At 42.9% G+C, this 19,187-nt stretch overlaps 1 protein-coding gene across 1 annotated transcript in view; it reads left to right on the top strand.

The window, feature by feature from the left end:
* The window catches only part of MARCHF8 (membrane associated ring-CH-type finger 8), a 110,611-nt gene that overhangs the window by 41,494 nt on the left and 49,930 nt on the right, over positions 1-19,187 (top strand). Inside the window, exon 2 of the mRNA XM_052639936.1 lies at positions 10,466-10,645. Within this exon, the coding sequence (XP_052495896.1) occupies positions 10,544-10,645 (102 nt within the window). The 5' untranslated portion in view covers positions 10,466-10,543. The remainder of the gene's footprint in view (positions 1-10,465; positions 10,646-19,187) is intronic.

Below are 19,187 nucleotides of genomic sequence, written 5' to 3'. Positions count from 1 at the left end.
ATCTGATTTATCAGTATTTTCCTTTGGAGTAAAATGCGCAGAGGTGGTCACTGAAGCCAGAGATAGGGGTCTGATAACTTGGGGAAAGGGAACACAGAATGAGTGGGAGGGTGGAATGGAGCTTTGGAGAATCGAAAGACCTACTGTCATGTGTCGAGTCAGATCCCATGGGCCCAGAGAGTGTCCTTTCGGCTTGACCGCCATGGAGATGGCTGTTGGCCTTACTGTACTGAGGCTAGGTTGTGATGAGATGAAATGTGCATGGGAGGTAAAAAAAATGTCAGTTTGAGTGGAGAAGAGCTCTAGGGTATAGAGGAAGAGCCCTGTTTTGCTCTAGAAAAGCAAGATAAACGGGATGATCCCAGGAGACAAATGGTGAGTCAGATGAAGTTTTATCCCTTTCTTTTTCACATTTTCGCTGAGAGAGTGAATATCTTAATTCAGTACCGAAATCGTGGCCCAGGTATAATACCACATTTGGTGAAAATATGTGATATGGGTATCGTTCCATTTGAGGTCGCATGAGCCTCCTGCCTGTTTTCTATTTATACTTCCTCTCCATTTATTTCTTCAAGGTATTTTCAAAATGAAAAAAGTAATAAGTGCACACAGCTTTTTGAAAAATGTAATGGAGGCCCGAGCTCTCTCATCCAGACGTCTTAGGTCAGAAATACTTTAAACTTCAGAAATTTTCAGATTCTAGAAAGGTAATCTATACATGGTATGTAATATTGAGTGTTCTTATTGGGGTGATACCCATAAAACTCATAAATATTTCCTTATTGAAGTATAATATTTATACTGAGTGCACAAGTATTAATAGAAAATATAAATAGCTTCCTGTTAGTTCAGGTCAGGTTTTGGCCCCTAAAGAGTTTTAAGATTAGGTCTTAATGTTAAATAAGACCTAATACTTAATGTTAAATAAGATGTTATTATACATTTATATAATAATATAATATATAATATTGTATATAATGTTGTTATACGTTTCTTTACTAAATATAAATGAATAAAAGCTAGCTTTGTTTTGGTGATTTTCTGAATTTTAGAAGTGTGTGTGGGAGATGGTAGTACCCAGCCTCCTATAATGGAAAGCAGCAGTCCTTTGCTCCACTCCCCCACAGCCCTTGTCCCGCTCCGCAGAGGCGGCTCCGCAGAGGCAGCTCCATGTGTGTCCCGCTCCGCAGAGGCGGCTCCACAGAGGCGGCTCCGCGCGTGCCATCGTTGCATCTTCTGACTGTTGCCTCCATGTTTTCAGATGATACAGTCGTGCTATTTCCTGACTCACAAATATTAGACATTATCTCTTGACTTCCTTTGATACCCCACCTCTCTTCTCCCTGTCCATAGGATTTAGTTATGTCGAGATGTTGTCTGTATCATTGTAGTGTTTACGCCATAGTCAATATTGAACTACTGTTCGCTTTAGAGACAAATGATTGTGCTGACTTTCTCCTTAGTTTTGCTGCTGTTCCTGCGTATTTTCACTGGTATGATCAGTAGTAGACTTGCCCTTAGCTCTTCTAAGATGTCCCTGGTGTTGCCTGTCGCTCCGTCCCCCCTCTTGAGACTTCGCCTGTTCCGGAGACCTGCTTCGGGAAGTCCCGCATGCGTCTGCTCCACTCTGTACCAGTAGCCTCTAGACCTGCCAGTGCAGCTTCGATCCTGGGACTTGGGCTTTGCGCCCCTCCGAAGTTATAATGGCTGTTCTGTGCATTCTTTGTTTTCCTTTTCCTCGATTTAGTCCTTTATTTTGTTAGAGTACATCTTCCAGGAATTTACCATAAAGTGTGCATGGGAAATTTATTACTTAGCTATACATCTATAGGGATGTTGATTGACTTGTGTGAAAGGATTTTTAAAACTTTAGAAAGTTATCTTTATTTCCCCAAGGGTTTTTTTTTTTTCCTTTTTGTGCTTATGTATTATTTTGGTTCCTTCATTGAGAGCTCTTCTCCTAAGTTTGATCCCTAAGTGAGAAAGGCCAAGAACAGGGAGCAGAGATTACATAGACTGCATTGAACTGAGTTGTGGGAGCAAGAAAGTGAAGAGCTCTGAGATGTAACTTAAAAAGTGGTTACAGAGAGAAAGTGGATAGGAGCCTTGAAAGCGTTTTCTTTCTACTTCTGTCTTTAAAGATGAGACCCAAAATGCACTTTGAAATTCTGTCAGTGTAGATTTTTATTATTCTTCTACAGTATCTAGTGATATAAACTACTTGTTCTATGCGTTTTGGGGGAAAACTGATTCTGTTACCTTGTTGACGTGAAGTAGTCTTTAGAAAGGATGGGATGACAGTTTGGGGTAAGGGGGTGGCTGATAGAGTGAGGCCCCTAAATAGCCAGGTGGGGAGGATGGCAAAGAGCCCAGGGACACTTCCAAAGCTGGGGCTGCTTCTTCCCTGAGCTGCATAGTATAATTTATGTATTTCATGAAAGGGTTGAGAGCAGTGGGCAGGTTTGTATGGTTGGTGGTGGGAAATTGAGGGACTTTTGCAATAAATCGTCATTTAAGCAGCAAAAGTGCCTGATCTCAGGGTCAGACACACAGGGGCTTCCTTCACACAGGAAATCTGTTATTAGGGGAGAACAGTCGCTTTTCCTCTGGTGGAAAGAAGTCTTTCACTATTTTGGAACAAGAGGTTTCTTTTATAACCATCATTAAAAGAAAACATTTACTAATAGCCCATGTTTATTATTCTTTTCTGTGATTTGCAAAAGATAATGGTTCCTGCTGCAGATATTTTTTGCCATAGTAACAGGGACAAACACATACTGGAAAAAAAGCAGCGTAAGCAACAGACAGTCTCAGTGCTGGGCAGACGCTCGGACTTGTTGACGGTGGGCGAGCACTGACCTCCCCTTGTCTGCCACGGTAGTGACGCTGCGTCCCTAGCACTGCATGCTCTGAGCTACCGTTTCTAAGGATGTGTAAAGGCCGTCCCGTTGCAGCTGCATTTCACGGGAAATATGTGGACTGAAAGTAGTGTGGCATGGAAATATTAATCAGGGCTTGTGTTGCGAAAGTCTTAAGCCAGTCAGTCATGTTCAACTCTTTGTGACCCCATGGACTGCAGCCCACAAGGCTCCTCTGTTCATGGAATTCTCCAGGCAAGAATACTGGTGTGGGTAGCCATTGCCTTCTCCAGGGTACTTTCCTGACCCGGGGATCAAACCTGGGTCTCCCACATTGCAGGCAGATTCTTTACCATCTGAGCCACCAGGGAAGCCCAATAAAGGCTTACTATACAAAAAAATATGAAAGAAAGCAGTCTTCAAAATCAGTAACTTTGCAGTGGAAGTTAGATTTAATAAAACCCTGAAGAGAAAGGCTAGCTATTCCCATAATACACTATGCTGTTTGTTTTTTTTTCTTAAGGAAAAGCACTCTGCAAAAATACTAGAGGAATTGCTGAAAAAAATCTAAAGGGAGCATAAAGCGAACACTACGGTAGCTGGAAACATTAGTGTCCTGAGAGTGCATCTTCCTACTTTATTCCGCAGGAACCTCAGGCTTGATTTCATGAGGTCTTCAGAAACGTATTCATCACAGAAATGAGCCCTCTCACGGTGTATGCATTCATCAGTAACATGAAATTCTGACTGTACCGACCTGCGTGGAATGACTTGAGCTTGTAACACTTTAAAAATATGTCTCTAAACTATAAAAGTATTACATTGTTACTGAAAGTTTAGAAAATAGAGAAATGAAAAGTCATTAGTGTTGCCACATCATTAAAGGGCTAACTATATATTAATATTAAATAATAATGACAGGAATATGCTTATTTTGCTTTTTAATTTAAAACTTATTTAAAACTCTTAAGAGTTTTGCTGCGTGAATATAATGGTAAGTTTTGGCTGAGATAGGTTTTTTTTTAATAGTTAGGCATTTTCCTTTGCTTTTCCCTAAAAGGTTTTAAAATCCTGCCTTGGTGTTGAGCTTTATCACTTGATTAGATTAATAGCATCTGGTGACATAAATGGTTGATTCTGCAGGTTTTCCTTGGAAACCAGATTCTGTCCCTGTGTATTCAGGTGTGACAGTGTGCTGGTGACTCCCAGTGGGCGCTGTGCACATACCTTGGGTTTCCCACAGGCGTGTCAAGCTCAGTGTGCCCGTGGCCAAGCCCTCAAGCCTCTCCCAGTCCTCGCTGCGTTCCAGTCTTGTGAAGGCTCAGCCAGAAGCCAGGGGACAGTCTAGGCCGCTCACTAGACCATGTCAGTCCTGGTTTTCTAACGGCCTCTCTCCTCCCTCCAAGCTCTGTTCTAGGTCTGGTCTCGGTCATTCAGTGCTGTGCGTTACAACTGGCCTCCTCACTCCTAACGCTTTGTGTGTGTGTGTGTCTGCTAGCTGCTGTTCATAGACTTCTCATTGCTTATAGGAACCATTCTTCTGATAAAAACAGGCTTAACTTAAAGTTGTTTATTTAGAGTGCCAGTCAGGATACTGCAATTCAACAGCTCACAATGGGGAGGAGGAGGGTGCTGCTGGAGCCTGGTACCCTGTGTGCAGGGATGCATGGAGGCATGCAGACCCAGGGTGATCGTCTCCTAGGGGATTTGCCACTGATATCTTGTGTCTTCTCCTGGCTGCCTTCTTTGTCATGTGTCTTTGTTCCCAGCATTGTTGAAATGGGCAGAATCCTTCGCTTATCTTGACCATCTGGGAACACACAGAACAGCCTGGTTATTAAGCCACTCCAGTCGTCTTCTGGCTGGGCCTTCCTGCGTCCCCCGTTACAGGGATACCATTGTCAGCCATGCTTCCCCTTGGAGGCATGCTGCTAGGGGTCCTAAGTGAATGTCAGAAAGGACTTGAGGTCCCAGTGGTGTATATCTTGTGTCAGACTGAGGGGCAGAAGGACAGAAAATAGTACTGGAAAGACAAAGCAAGTAAGCTGGCCTTTGTAAAGCAGTAAGAGGCTTCATCTCAGATGCTTGAGAAAGCAGGCTGGAAAATAGGCTGATGCTGAAAACCCTGATGTTTGTGTATGTGGCGTAATCTTATTTGGCTTCACAGTAACTCTGTGAATTTAGTAGGGTTTTTACCTTTCAGTTTTACAGATGAAGAAACAGCCTTTGAAATTCATCAGTTTGCCCAACCTCACGTACTTAGTACTAATATTTAACAGAATCATAACTTGACCTTAAGTTTCTGATTGCCAGTTTTGTGTACTCCCTGGTACCTTTCTTAAAACAGGAAGAGTGATAACAGTGGCCATCTCCATGTCATCAGATGAGTTACATTAGGGATAGCACAGAGGAAAAATAAAAAGTAATCTGCCTTAATCCATGTGATTTTCATATTTTTGCACATTGTTACTGAGATGTGGGCTTCCTTGGTGGCTCAGGTGGTAAAGAAGCTGCCTGCAGTGCAGGAGACCTGAGTTTGATCCCTGGGTTGGGAAGATCCCCTGGAGAAGGGAGTGGCAACCCACTCCAGTATTCTTGCCTAGAGAATTCCATGGACAGAGGAGCCTGACAAGCTACAGTCCATGGGGTGGCAAAGAGTCGGACACAGCTGAGTGACTAACACTTTCAGTTTATTGAGATACAATTCACATCCATTACAGTCTACTCATTAAATGGTACAATTCTGTGCCTTTTAGTATACTTAAGCGTTATGCAGCCATCAGCATAATAAATTTTTTTGAGAGTTATGTTTTAATAGATTTTAGATCATATTCTTTGCCCTAAAAAGAAACCCTCTTAGTCATCACTGCCCCCTTCCCCTAAGTCCTTTCCTCAGCCCTTGGCAATCAGGAATTAACTTTCTGTGCCTATATATTCACCTACCCCAGACATTTCACACAAGTGTAATCTGATGTGTGGCCCTTGCTTCACTTAGTTACTCTTTTCAAGGGCCATGCGTGGTGTAGTGTGTACCCATATTTCTTTTCAGCAAAATTTCTGCTGAAAATCAGCTGATAGCCTTGTGTGGATTCCTTGTACATAGTTATTTTTCTCTTGCTGCTTTTAAGATTCTCTCTTTACCTTTTGACATTTTAATTATAACGTGTCTTGATGTGAATCTTTTTGGATTCATCTTGTTTGAGACTCTCTTTGCCTGTGGGGTCTGGATGTCTGTTTCTTCCCTAGGTTAGGGAAGTTTTTAGCCATTATATCAAATACGTTTTCTGTCCCCTTCTTTCTCTCTTCCCTCTGGAACCTCTGTAATGCAGATGGTAGTGCATTTTCTGTTGTCCCTTGGCTCCGTTAAACCATCCTCATTTTTTAACAATTCTTTTCCCGTTTTTGCCGTTCTGTTTGGAGAGTCGCATGCCCCGTCTCCCGGGCCGCTGGTCTGGTCTTCTGTATCTTAGCCTGCTACTGATTCCCACTAGTTTCACAGCTCACTTTGTGTTCTTCAGCTCTGTGTGTTCTGTGTGGAAATTTCTTATATTTTCTGTCTCATTGTGGAATTTCTCACTGTGTTCCTCCCTTGTTCTTCCAAGTTCAGTGAGCATTTTATGACCCTTGCTCTAAACTCTTCATCAGGTAAATCGCTCATCTCCACCTCACTGGCTTTGCCCTAGGGCTTGCCTTTCTCCTCCGTTGGGAGCGTGTTCCTCTGTCTTCCTTTTGCTCGACTCTCTGTGCTTGCCTCTATGTATCATGTAAAGCAGCCGTCTCCCCCTGTCTCCAAGGGGTGGCTCTGTGTGGGAGATGAGCCTTATTGCTTAACCTTGCCCAAATTTTTTTTGTTTCTTGAACTCTCTTTGCACTTGTTGGGCTTTGTGGGGTCCAGAAACACAATCCTCCTGTCAGCCTGAGCCTGGCACTCAAGGGACATCCCCTGTGGAGGCTGTGCTTGCCTGTTGGCTCCCGTGGGGTTGTGCGAGTGGAATGGGGGTGCGTGGCTGCTCGCCAACTGCATGTGTTGGTGCTGTGACTTGAACAGGGCTGTTCACACGCCACTGTTAGCAGGTTAGAATGAAAGTGCAACATGGTGCCTGCCAGCGCCAGCTGGGTAGAGGGAGCCTGTAAAAATGGCAGCTGCCAACATCCCATCCCTGCAGAGTCCCAGCAGACTTCTGCCCCTTTGACAGATGCTGTAAGGTCAGTAAATGAATTTCCTTCACATATGGTCTAAGCTCTTTAGAAATTGTTGCTCTTTGTGCTGGGTCTTGGGGTGAGTGGTTCTGTTGGAGAGGAATGAAGTCTTCGTTCCCTGGAGTCCTGAGTTTCTCCGTAAGATAAGCCCTGTTGGTTTTCAAATCCAGACATTTGGGTGAGTCTCTTCTCTCTGATCTGGGACCCAAGGATTGTGGTGCCTGGAGTGGGTATAAACCCCTTACTTCCTGGGGAGAAGGTCCATTCATTTGTTTGTGTGTCTGTTGATTGATCTGTTGATTAATTTATTAAGATTTCTATTGATAGAAATCAATATAAATTCAGAGGAATTTATCCTCCTGTGTAGCTGTCTGTTTGTTGTGTCTGCAGAAGGAGGTGAGTTTAGGATCTTCCTATGCTGCCATCTTGAACCCAACTCCACACTGGTTTGAGTTAAGTTTTGAAATCAGGAGATATGAGTTATCCAACTTTGTTCTTTCAAGATTGTTGTGGAAATTCTGTGTCCATATAACTTTTAGGATCAGCTTGTCCAGTTTCTGCAAAGAAGTCAGCAGAGTTTTCGATGGGGATTGCTTTCTTTGTAGGTAAGTTTTGGGAGGATTGCCGTCTTAACAATAGTAAGGCTTCCAATCCATGAACGTGCTGTGTTCATTTCCATATTCTCTTCAGCAGTCAGTGTTTTCAGTTCAGTTCTTCTAAATAATGTGTGGTCATATTAGATGTGTTGTATTTTGCAAGGTAACTTCGGTGGAATTAAAGTTTTCATGCCTGGATTGTCAGGCATAGTGCAGAAGTTTAAATATTGCTCTTAATTAAGCATCACTTGAATTGATATAAAATGATTTTTGGAAATTATGTAAAGAAAATAATATGAGTAATACCTGCTTTATGCTTTTTGTATGAACCTTCACATGCAGAGTGGCATGGTTTATTTTGTAGGTTGGTTTTTTAAATTATCATTTTTTTATCCTAAGTATGTCTGGCATAGGACAGGGACTGCTTCAGGCAGGCTTTTAGCTATAGTACCTGGAGTTGGAGTGTATAGCAGAAGAGCAGCTTATGTGGCTGTAACGAGGGAGGTCCTGTAAAACTTTGCAGTAAAATTTAAAATGTAAAACACTCCGGGTTTGTGTTTCTGTGGCGTGCGTCGTCTCCCAGGCTTGACACGGCCAGGTACCAGTGATGTAATAATGAGGATTATACCGGAAGCTCCAAAGGCTGCTCTTGGTGTGCCATGTGGCGGGGCTCCAGGCACGGTGAGTTTGAGTAATCATTCTGAGGCCACATGGAGTTTGTCATCTCTCACAGAGGAATTTAATTCATTAGTATAAGACATCGCAGCAGTGGATGAGTGCCTCTTGTCTTATGTAATGTGAATACATGTATTCAGACCACTTATTTGAGCGCAATCCTCCATCTTGGGTCAGGATCATACAAAGGCATGAAATAGAGTATGTGATGTATAATGTCTAGACTTTAACATATTATACATTATTAAATATAATATCTAGACACGGGTGAAGAATCTGCCTGCAATGCTGGAGACCTGGCTTCAATCCCTAGGTTGGGAAGATCCCCTGGAAAAGGGAATGGCTACCCACTCCAGTATTTTTGCCTGGAGAGTCCCATGGACAGAGAAGCCTGGCAGGTTAAAGTCCATGGGGTTTCAAAGAGTCAGACATGGCTGAGCAACTTTCACTTTCACTTTTTCGATATTACCAACTGTCTCTTCCTGTTCTGTTGGTTATCAGTGATTACTTGCCAGTTATTAAACTAGGCTTTTTACAAACAGGATATTCTTTTAGCTAATTTTCTCACGTGTGTTGATTCTCTCTGGCTTGTTGTTCCTTCCTGTGGCTTGTTGATCGGAGACCTGTGGAAGAAATCAATTTTGTGAGTCCTGCTGCTCTTCAGTTTGGTTAGTAACACTGTCACAGGTGGGAGCAGCCACTCAAACACCTACCTTTGGTCTTGAGCACAGTTAGGGGAGAGCTGTGGCAAATGGCTGCTTGACAAGTGTGAACCTTGGGTTATCAGGCCCTACGTTGCTCACCCTCCCTGTCTACCGCCCCAGCTCCAGTACATGTTTAATAAATGAAAATCCCCAAGTTAGAGATTCATTCTTTTGTATTAAGGCTTCCATCCTTTGTTAAAACTCAGGCAGCATCAAACATCATCTTGTTAAACATTATGGATTGTTTGGGTGATTTATATTTAGTTGGTTTTATACACAGAGTTTGATAGATCTCAGTGTACGCAGACATAAAGAACATGTAATTCAATTGCTAGGCACTTTGGAGGAATGTAGGAGAAAATGAGAAAACTAGAGAAAAAGAGTAAGGGCCCCCTGGAATCGTGAATGTAGCTTATTCAGACACGTTACTTTACCTACAGGCAGCCTTCAGCGGTTCCAGGAATGTCTGGGATGACCCTCATCTTCCCTGTAACATTCTTAGAGCGGGGTTAGTGAATCCCAGGCTCATGGGCCGGATCTAGTCTGCCACCGGCTTTTAAGTGAAGTTTATTGCAGTGTGACCGTTCGCATCTCATCTGTCTACATGTCCACTGTGGGCACTTCCAGGTTACATTGGCAAAACTGAGTACCTGTAACAAATGGGCCCGCAGTGTATAAAGTGCTTGCTTCTGGCTCTCTGTAGGAGAAGTTTGCCAGTAACTGGTCTAGAGAGTCTGGACTTCAGAAGGTTAAGCATGGATTATAGATATCTTAAACTTATTTTAGACTTCTTAATGTTTAGTCTCGCCATTATATGGACTCAAGGTCTGTGGTTTTAAGGAAAGATCACTACTGATATCAACTGGTTCAAGAAAAAATGTGTAACTTCAAAAATATTATTAAAGGATGACACTGCTACGTTTAAAAACTAAGTTGCCATTGGAAGATTACTATCTGATGACGCATGTTCCTGGGGGTTCCCATGTGGCTCAGCGGTAGAGAATCCACCTGCCAGTGCAGGAGATGCAGGAGACACAGGTTTGGTCCCTCTGTTGGGAACACCCTTGGTGAAGGCAGTGGTGACCCACTCAAGGATTCTTGCCTGGGGAGTTCCATGGGCAGAAGAGTGTGGCAGGCTACAGTCCGTGGGGTTGCAAAGAGTGGGCAGGAGTGCGGCTGAGCACGCGCACACGCATACATGCGCCTGACTCCCCAGCCTTTTTCAGGTGCTCCCATCTTATATGAGGAAAGAGTTGCAGTCCTCCCCCCACATAGGCGTTGATATTCTGTCATTTTTGAAGATGAAGTATTTCTGTTAGACATTGTAACTTATTTAAATAAATATGAATATAAATATAAAACACTGATTTCACTGTTGGAAATTCTGAGCGTTTCAGCTCAGTTACGTCTTGTCTTCCCTTCTCTCTCTCAGCGTGAAGTCCATGGCCCAAAATGACTCTACCGCTGGAGACTCTCTTCCGTGAAGAGGAAGCTCAGACGGGAGGCTGGGATGAGCATGTCACTGCACCAGATCTCTGCTGTTCCTCCCCAGGATGCCACCTCTGCCAGAGTCTCCAGAAGCAAAGCCAAAGAGAGGGAGAGGGAAGAGCAGGTATGGAGGGAGTGCTGCCTTTAGCTTCATGTCTTTGTTCTTTTCATTAAAACAGTCTAGAGTAAGCGCTGGTGACCCAGTTTTTTCTTTTTTTTCAGTTTTTCCCTGATAGTAACTTATAAAAGCACACGGTGTGGACAGTCCCACCCAGGAGCTGTTTTGTGGGTTTCTAGGCTGTCAGGGCTTGCAGTCATCTCGAGCGGCGGAGCACATGGTTCTGGGTGTCATATGTTCAGTTTTTTTTTTTCAACTTGCTGCAGATGCAGAAATATCTCCAAATATGTTTCCCATATTTTATCAGTTGTCATTTAAGTTAGCAGTCTTCATTTAAGGTTCAGTTAAGTTAAGAGCCTCTCCTTATAATTATTCTTAGCCCAAACGGATATTTAAATACCACTCAGTAGGACATTTCCTTGGGCTAGAGTGCTTGCCTATACCAAGCTGAGGCCGTTAATCCTTCATTCACTGTAGCGTTGAATGGGTGCCAGATGGGAGTTTCTTAGCATGTGTTTATATGTGGAAGCTGTACATATTTGTGTGGAATAGAGAAAGGAAAGTGTCCAACACTGTAGCAGAGGGATGTCTTTTGCATAAAACCCTATTGCAGATTTGTTGTAGGTGAGTATTCAGTAAATACTTACTGAACGATACGATCTATTTGATGGAATTTTTAAGATTTAAATAAGTAACGTTGCCCTCATGCTTATTTATCATCCATATATCTTTTTTTGTTGGATTATCTATTCAAATCTTTTGTCCATCTAAAAAATCCCACCAGTTTTCTTACTGTTAATTTTGAGCACTTCTAATGTAATCCAGATACATGTCCTTTGTCAGATATGTGCGTTACACGTGTTTACTCCAAATGTTCAGATGCTCTTTTCATGCTTCTGCTGGTGTCTTTCAAAGATGAGATGTTTTTAATTTTGGTCAAGTCAAATTTATTAATTTTTTTTTCCTTTTTTGCATTGTACTTTTGGCATTCTGTTAAGAAATCTTGGGCTAACCTAGGGTTGCAAATCATATCTTATCTTCTAAAAGTCTTATAGTTTTGGCTTTATGTGTTTATGATCTATTTTGAGTTAATTTTTGTAGACTGTATGAAATATATATCCAGTGTTATTTTTTATATGAATATCCACTTGTGGCCAGTAACGTCTGTTGAATGGATTGTCTTTTCTCTACCGCAGTACTTTAAATCTGCTGCTTATATAGGGGTGTGCCTATTCTTGGAGTCTCCTGTTCCACTGAGGTATTTGCCCGTCTTCACATCAGTACCTTACTGTCATGAACACCCTGACTTCATAAGCCTTAAAGCTCAGACGGTGTCCTTCAGCAGACTTGTTCTGCCTGTTTTAGGTTCTTGCACGTTTGTATGAGTTTGAGAATCGGCTTGTCCGTTTTTACACACAGAGGTCTGCCTGGGTTTTTGTTGAGTCTGTAGTTCAGTTTGAGGGAGAGCTGGCATTTTGACAGTGTCGAGCCTTAGCCCTGAGCCAAGGGCGTCTCCTCTTCAAAGTGAAAGGGGAGCCACTCAGTCGTGCCCGACTCTGCGACCCATGGACTGTACAGTCCGTTCCAGGCCAGCATACTGGAGTGGGCAGCCTTTCCCTGCTCCAGGGGGTCTTCCCAGCCCAGGGATCGAACCCAGGTCTCCCGCACTGCAGGCGGATTCTTTCCCAGCTGAGCCACGAAGGAAGCCCACGTGATGTAACTGCTCTCAGCCCTGTTTCGTAGATTTCAGTGCATAGGCTTTATACCCTTTCTGTCAGATTTATCCCTAAGTACTTTGTAATTTTGATGCTACTGTAAATGATACTGCTTTTAAAATTTTAATTTCCTCTTGTTCATTGCAAGCACAGGAAATAAAATTGATTTTTTTGTGTCTTGATCTTGTATCTTGCAATTTTGCCAAACTCACTTATTAGTTCCAGTTAATTTTTTGTAGAGTCCACTGAATTTTCTGCATAAGCAGTCATGTCATCTGTAAATGAAGATAGTTTTATACTACCCTTTCTCTTTGAACAGCTCTCTCCATCTTTCTTCTCCTAGTGAAAACCTCCAGTACTGTACTGAGTAGAAGTGGAGAGAACAGTCATCCTTGTGTTTCTCGTGGCCTCAGAGGGAAGCACTCATCCTTTCAGCGCTGGATATGATGATGGTTACGTTTTTCATAGAGAGTCTTCAACGTTGGTTCCCTTCTGTTTCTGGTTTCCTGAGGGTTTTGATCAGTTTTTATCCTAGCAGTTTATATCTTCTCTCTTTTTTTCTTTGTCTTGATCTAGCCAGAGGTTGAGCAGTTTTGTGGGTCTTCTTAAAGAATTCTTTAGGTGTCATAGACTTTTCTCTGTTGCCATTCTGTTTTCTGTTTCATTTCTGGTCTGGTGTTTATGATTTCCTTTCCTCTGTTTCCTTTAATTTGTTACTCCTTTTCTGGCTTTGTACGGTGGGAGTCAGGACCGTTTGAGGTCTTTCTGATTTTCTCTCATGGGATTTGGTGACTGTAAACCCCCAGGTTCTGTTTTCTTGGCATTCCACAGACTCTGCTGTGTTGAGTTTAATTTTCATCCAGTTCAAAATACTTTCTAATCTCTCTTTTCGTTTTTTCTTAGATCCATGAGTTATTTTTAAGTGTGTGCTATTTAATTTCCAAATTTTCTGGACTTTCCAGAGATCTTGCTCTTAATTCATCTCTAATTTAAATCCATTCTGGTCTGAAAACATAGTTTGAATAACTTAAATCCTTTTAAATTTGTCAAGACTTGTTTCACGGCACGGAGCGGGGTCTCGTTTGGTAAACGTTACGTGTATACTTTAAAAGGATGCATTTCGCTGTTGTTGGATGTTTTATTTTGGATAATTCTAATTGTTGTGTTTTTAAGTTCATTGTATGTCAGTCACTCAGTCATGTCCGACTCTGCAACCCCTGGACTATAGCCCATAAGACCCCTCTGTCCATGGAATTCTCTAGACAAGAATACTGGAGTGGGTTGCTGTTCCCTTTCCAGGGGATCTTCCTGACCCAGGGATCGAAGCTGGGTCTCCTGCATTGCAGGTAGTTTCCTTACCCTCTGAGCCGCCAGGGCAGACTTCCCTGGTGGCTCAGGCGGTAAAGCGTCTGTCTACAGTGCGGGAGACGTGGGTTTGATCCCTGGGAGGGTAATCTTTTCTCTTTCAGTGTCTGATCTGCTGGTAGCTCTGCTTGGTGGATTTTTTATCTCAAACATGGTACAGGGTTTTAGACCATGCCTTGTTTCTTCCTAGAAATACACTTAAATAAAGAGATGAATATACATCTTTAAAATATACCTGTCCCAAATTACTGCCTTTGTTTGGGTGTCATCCACCATGAGATCATTTGTATGGCTTCTTGAATCATCTGTCTGCTTTACGTGCAAGAGTCCCGTGAGTTTTAACCTCGTACCTAGGAACCAGGGTTTCTTTTGTCATCTGTTTACCTTTTCTTGGTCCCTGGGGTGGTTTTTTTCAAACTTGCTTCCAAGCATGTTTTTCCTGTCTGGCAATCAAATCTCATTTGACATGACAGGGTGGGGGCTATTCTAGCTTGCTCGAGTACACGCAGGAAGTCATAGTGTGGTTGCAGTTTGAGAACTATATATGTATAAAATATACTTATTTTCTTTGAGAATGAAGAAATAAGATTAGATATTTTTCTAGTGATAACATTATCAAACATTAAATACAAGTTGATCTGTTTGAACCATTACATTTTCTTGTAATCTACATACATAGATTTTGAAGCTTAAATGTAGATAAAATTATATACAACGATGAGGTCTGGCCATTTTAAATATTCTTAGTCAAAAGCCAGCAGTATTGGTTCTAGCTGTTTTATGTATTAGCAACTTAGCTTTCCCAGCCAACTCTCACATAAGTCTTAAACTGGTAACGGTTTGCTCTTTACTTATTTGGGGTATAGAATTGGAAGGCTGTGCAGAATAACTGTAGCTGACCTCTGTGGTGTTGGTTTGTTGAGAATTCGCTAGAAAAGAGTCTGTGTCACGTGGGTCAAGCCAGGAGTTCGGCTTGGGCGTGTGGAGTGGGGCGCTAGCCGCTGGCTTCAGTGTGCTCTGCATGAACCGAGCGAGAGTGGCGCGGATCACTTGCGGGCACCGGCGCAGCGCTCAGTGCCCACGGCTTACTGGCTGTCACTCTGCTCTTAGAGATGTCCTATCAGTTACGGGATCGAGGGGCAGATCGTTTCTCAGACTTTCTGTCAGTAAGCCTATTGAAATAAGAAACCACCCAAATTTGCTTTTAGATGGAGAGGTTTCAAAAAATAATATAGCTGTAGCATCCTATAATAGTTGTGAATGACTTTTATATTTAATGTCATCAAGATAGCTCCTTTATTTTACACAGATGGAGAAATAGGTCTAAAGAGAAATGTCCTGCCCATGGAAACTTGAATTTGTATATTTTTTTCTAGGTTATTTTATTTGCTCTTTAAAAATAGTTTCACGTGAACTGCACTCCACTCAGTTATATATCAGGCAGGTATTCACAGAACATAATCTACTGGAAGCGATCCTGCCCTCACAGAGCCTGTCATCCAGCAGGGAGACGGGAGAGAGAATGCAGAGTGTAACACCGCTCGTCACAGGATGCAGTGAACGTTCCGACGGCAGCCTCCTGTGTGCGTTGTAACAGGAACTTTTGATCTGTGATGCTGTAGCTGTGCTTTTGTTTATCTCATTTCTGCGTGGTATTTAGGGGCTCTTTTTCGGGTTTTGAGTTTGAGGACCCACACGTTTCTTTCTTGTGGAGTTTTTCCGCTCGTCATTTCCTCAACTATTGCGTCCCTGCACCCTCCTCACTCTCTGCCTGGGGATGGAGCTCGCTGTGTCTCCCGCCATGTTTCAGGGCTGGCTCTGCACGGGGCTCTGGGTGATTGCTTCACTGTCTTCTTCTGTTAGTTGATTCTTTGGCCAAGTCTAGACCTTCCATTGAGATTTTGACGTCTGCATGTTTTTATTTTTTTCCCATAATTTCTGGTATTTGTATTATGTTTTCTTATTTCTCATTTATCTCTGTGAACATATAATTCAGGTTTCTTTCCTTTAGCTTTCCCAGTGTACTATGAATTTTGTGCTTATGTATAAAACCCTGAAACTCTAGATGATAAGAAAATTCTCCATGGTTTGCAGTCAATCTGCTTGATACATCACCTTCTAACAGGTAGAGGTGTGCAGCTGCCCACTGATTACTCACTGCACGTGCAGCCATTTTTACAGCATCTGAGCGGGTGAAGGCACACTAAGGATTTGTTTTATTTAATTGAATATAGTATATATACGTGGGCTTTCCGGGTGGCGCTAGTGATAAAGAACCCGCCTGCCAGTGCAGGAGATATGAGAGATGCGGGCTCTGTCCCTGGGTCAAGAAGGTCCCCTGGAGGAGGGAATGGCGACCCACTCCAGTATCTTTGCCTGGAGAATGCCACGGACAGAGGAGCCTCGCGGGCTATAGCCCATGGGGTTGCAAAGAGCTGGGCATGACTGAAGCGACTTAGCACTTGTATAAACTTTCATCATGTTTCTTGTGTACAAGGCACTGGCCTTCTAAGGGCTTTACAAAGACTGACTCATCTGGTCCTCATATGAGCCCGACGAGGCAGGTGTTCTTGTTGCTGCTCTCTTTTTATAGGTGTGGCGCAGAAAAATTGAATGAACTGCTCAGGGTTCCCTGGTTGCTGACTGGCCCGTTGTGGAACTGCTGTTCAGATCCAGCCTCCACACACATGCTGCCCACTCACTTGCTGTTTGCATGCCACTCCGCCAGCCGCTATCTCTTGAAGCCACATGTCCCTCTTAATGAACCACTCCCTTTGTGTCTGCATTCCTGTAGCTCTTAATAAGTCTATACTGAGCCAATTTTAGGTATTCTGTTTACTTTGTATGTCTAAATCATGTCTTCATTAATTTATTCATTCTTTGAAAAGTATTTAAGCACCTTTTACACGGTGGCTTTCAGTAGAAATGTGGTATAAACGCAGAGACACTCTCTGTGCTGCTGAAGTCTCTCAAGCCGTGTGCTTCTGGCAGCCCCCATCACAGCTGTGGTCCAGGACCTCACTATTTCTACTGCTGCAGCAGCCAACAAAGCGCTCCCCATGCTTCAGCCCATCTCTTCCTGCCCTGGGCACTGCTGGCGGGGACAAGTGTATGCACTTCAGTGGGGTAGGCGCCATAGTCCAGGGAGGCACCCCTGATCCAGTCTCGTGGTGACAAGGAAGGTTTTTGTGGAAGAAGAAATGTCAAAGATGAGTCCTTACAAAGAAAGAGATAGGTGAAGATAAAGGAGAAGAGTGCTTAAGGCAGAGAGAGAGGTGCAAGGCCAGAACTCCTAGGGAATAGAAGAACACATGGCATGCTTGAGATACTAAGAAAAAACTCACTGTGCTGGAACTTGAAGTGTGCAGGCCAGGCAGTGAGATAAGTCAGGAGTGGCCACATTGGTGCTGAGGGTACTGAGATGTCCATGCAGGTATAGAGTCCAGAGTTGAAGTTCTGCTTTAGCTAGGTGACCGTGTAGTTTGGTTAGGGGAGCTGGGGAGGAGACCACTAGTTTTAATTTGCTAAGTCATGTCCAACTCTTTGCAGCCCTATGGACTGCAGCATGCCAGACTTCTCTGTCCTTTATTATCTCTCGGAGTTTGCTCAGACTCATGTTCGTTAAGTCAGTGATGCCATCCAACCATCTTATCCTCCGTTGTCCCCTTCTCCTCTTGCCCTCAATCATTCCCAGCATCAGGGTATTTCCAGCGAGTCTGATCTTTGCATCAGGTGGCTGAAGTATTGGAGTTTCAGCTTCAGTATCAGTCCTTCCAGTGAATATTCAGGACTGATTTCCTTTAGAATGGACTGGTTGGATCTCTTTGCTGTCCAAGGGACTCTCAAAAGTCTTTATCAGCATCACAGTTCAAGAGCATCAATTCTTCGGCTCTCAGCCTTCTTTATAGTCCAACTCTCACATCCATACATGACCACTGGAAAAACCATAGCCTTGACTAGACGGACCTTTGTTGGCAAAGTAATGTCTCTGCTTTTTAATATGTTGGCTAGGTTTGTCATAGCTTTTCTTCCAAAGAACAAACAAGTGTCTTAATTTCGTGGCTGCGGTCACCATCCACAGTGACTTTGGAATCTAAGGAAATAAAATCTCTCACTGTTTCCATTGTTTCCCCATCTATTTTCCATGAACTGATGGGACCAGGTGCCATGATCTTAGTTTTTTGAATGTTGAGTTTCAAGCCAGATTTTTCACTCTCCTCTTTCACCTTCATCAAGGGGCTCTTTAGTTCCTCTTCACTTTCTGCCATAAGGGTGGTGTCATCTGCACGTCTGAGGTTGTTGATATTTCTCCCAGCAATCTTGATTCCAGTTTGTGATTCATCCCACCCGGCATTTCACATCATGTACTCTGAATATAAGTTAAATAAGCAGGGTGACAGTATACAGCCTTAATGTACTCCTTTCTCAATTTTGAACCAGTCAGTTGTTCCATGTCTGATTCTTAACTGTTGCTTCTTGACCACATACAGGTTTCTCAGGAGACAGACAGGTAAGGTGGTCTGGTTTTCCATCTGTTATAGAAATTTCCACAGTTTGTTGTGATCTACACAGTCAAAGGCTTTAGGATAGTCAGTGAAGCAAAAGTGGATTATTTTTCTGGAATTCTCTTGCGTTTTCTATGATCCAGTGGATGTTGGCAGTTTGATCTCTGGTTCCTCTGCCTTTTCTAAATCCAACTTGTACATCTGGAAGTTCTCTGTTCACGTACTACTGAAGAGTAGCTTGAAGGATTTTGAGTATTATCTTGTTAGCATGTGAAATAAATGCAGTTATACAGTAGTTTGAGCATTCTTTGGCATTGCCTTTCTTTGCGATTGGAATGAAACCTGGCCTTTTCCAGGCCTGTGGCTGCAGCTGTGTTTTCCAAATTTGCTGGCATATTGAGTTCAGCACTTTGACAGCATCATCTTTTAGGAATTGAAACAGATCAGGTGTAATTCCATCACCTCCACTAACTTTGTAGTAATGCTTCTGAAGGCCCACCCCACTTGACTTCACGCTCCAGGATGTCTGACTCTAGGTGAGTGACCATACCATATGCTTATCCAGGTCATTAAGACATTTTTCCTACAGTTCTTTTGTATATTCTTGCCACCTCTTCTTAATCTTATGTTGTTGGAAGAGGGTGTTTGCTATGACCAGTGTGTCCTCTTGGCACAACTCTATTAGCCTTTGCCCTGCTTCATTCTGTACTCCAAGGCCAAATTTTCCTGTTACTCCGGTATTTCTTGACTTCCTACTTTTGCATTCCAGTCCCCTATAATGAAAAGGACATCTTTTTTTTGGGTGTTAGTTCTAGAAGGTCTTGTTCATCTTCATAGAACTGTTCAACTTCAGCTTCTTCAGCATTACTGGTCGGGGCATAGACTTGGATTACTGTGATATCAAATGGTTTGCCTTGGAAATGAACAGAGATCATTCTGTTGTTTTTGAGATTGCATCCAAGT

Source organism: Budorcas taxicolor, chromosome 5 (assembly GCF_023091745.1).
Source record: "Budorcas taxicolor isolate Tak-1 chromosome 5, Takin1.1, whole genome shotgun sequence".
In the NCBI taxonomy this organism is placed as follows: domain Eukaryota; kingdom Metazoa; phylum Chordata; class Mammalia; order Artiodactyla; family Bovidae; genus Budorcas; species Budorcas taxicolor.
The sequence above is the reverse complement of the archived record's forward strand: the minus strand, read 5'-3'. Positions and strand labels throughout refer to the sequence as shown.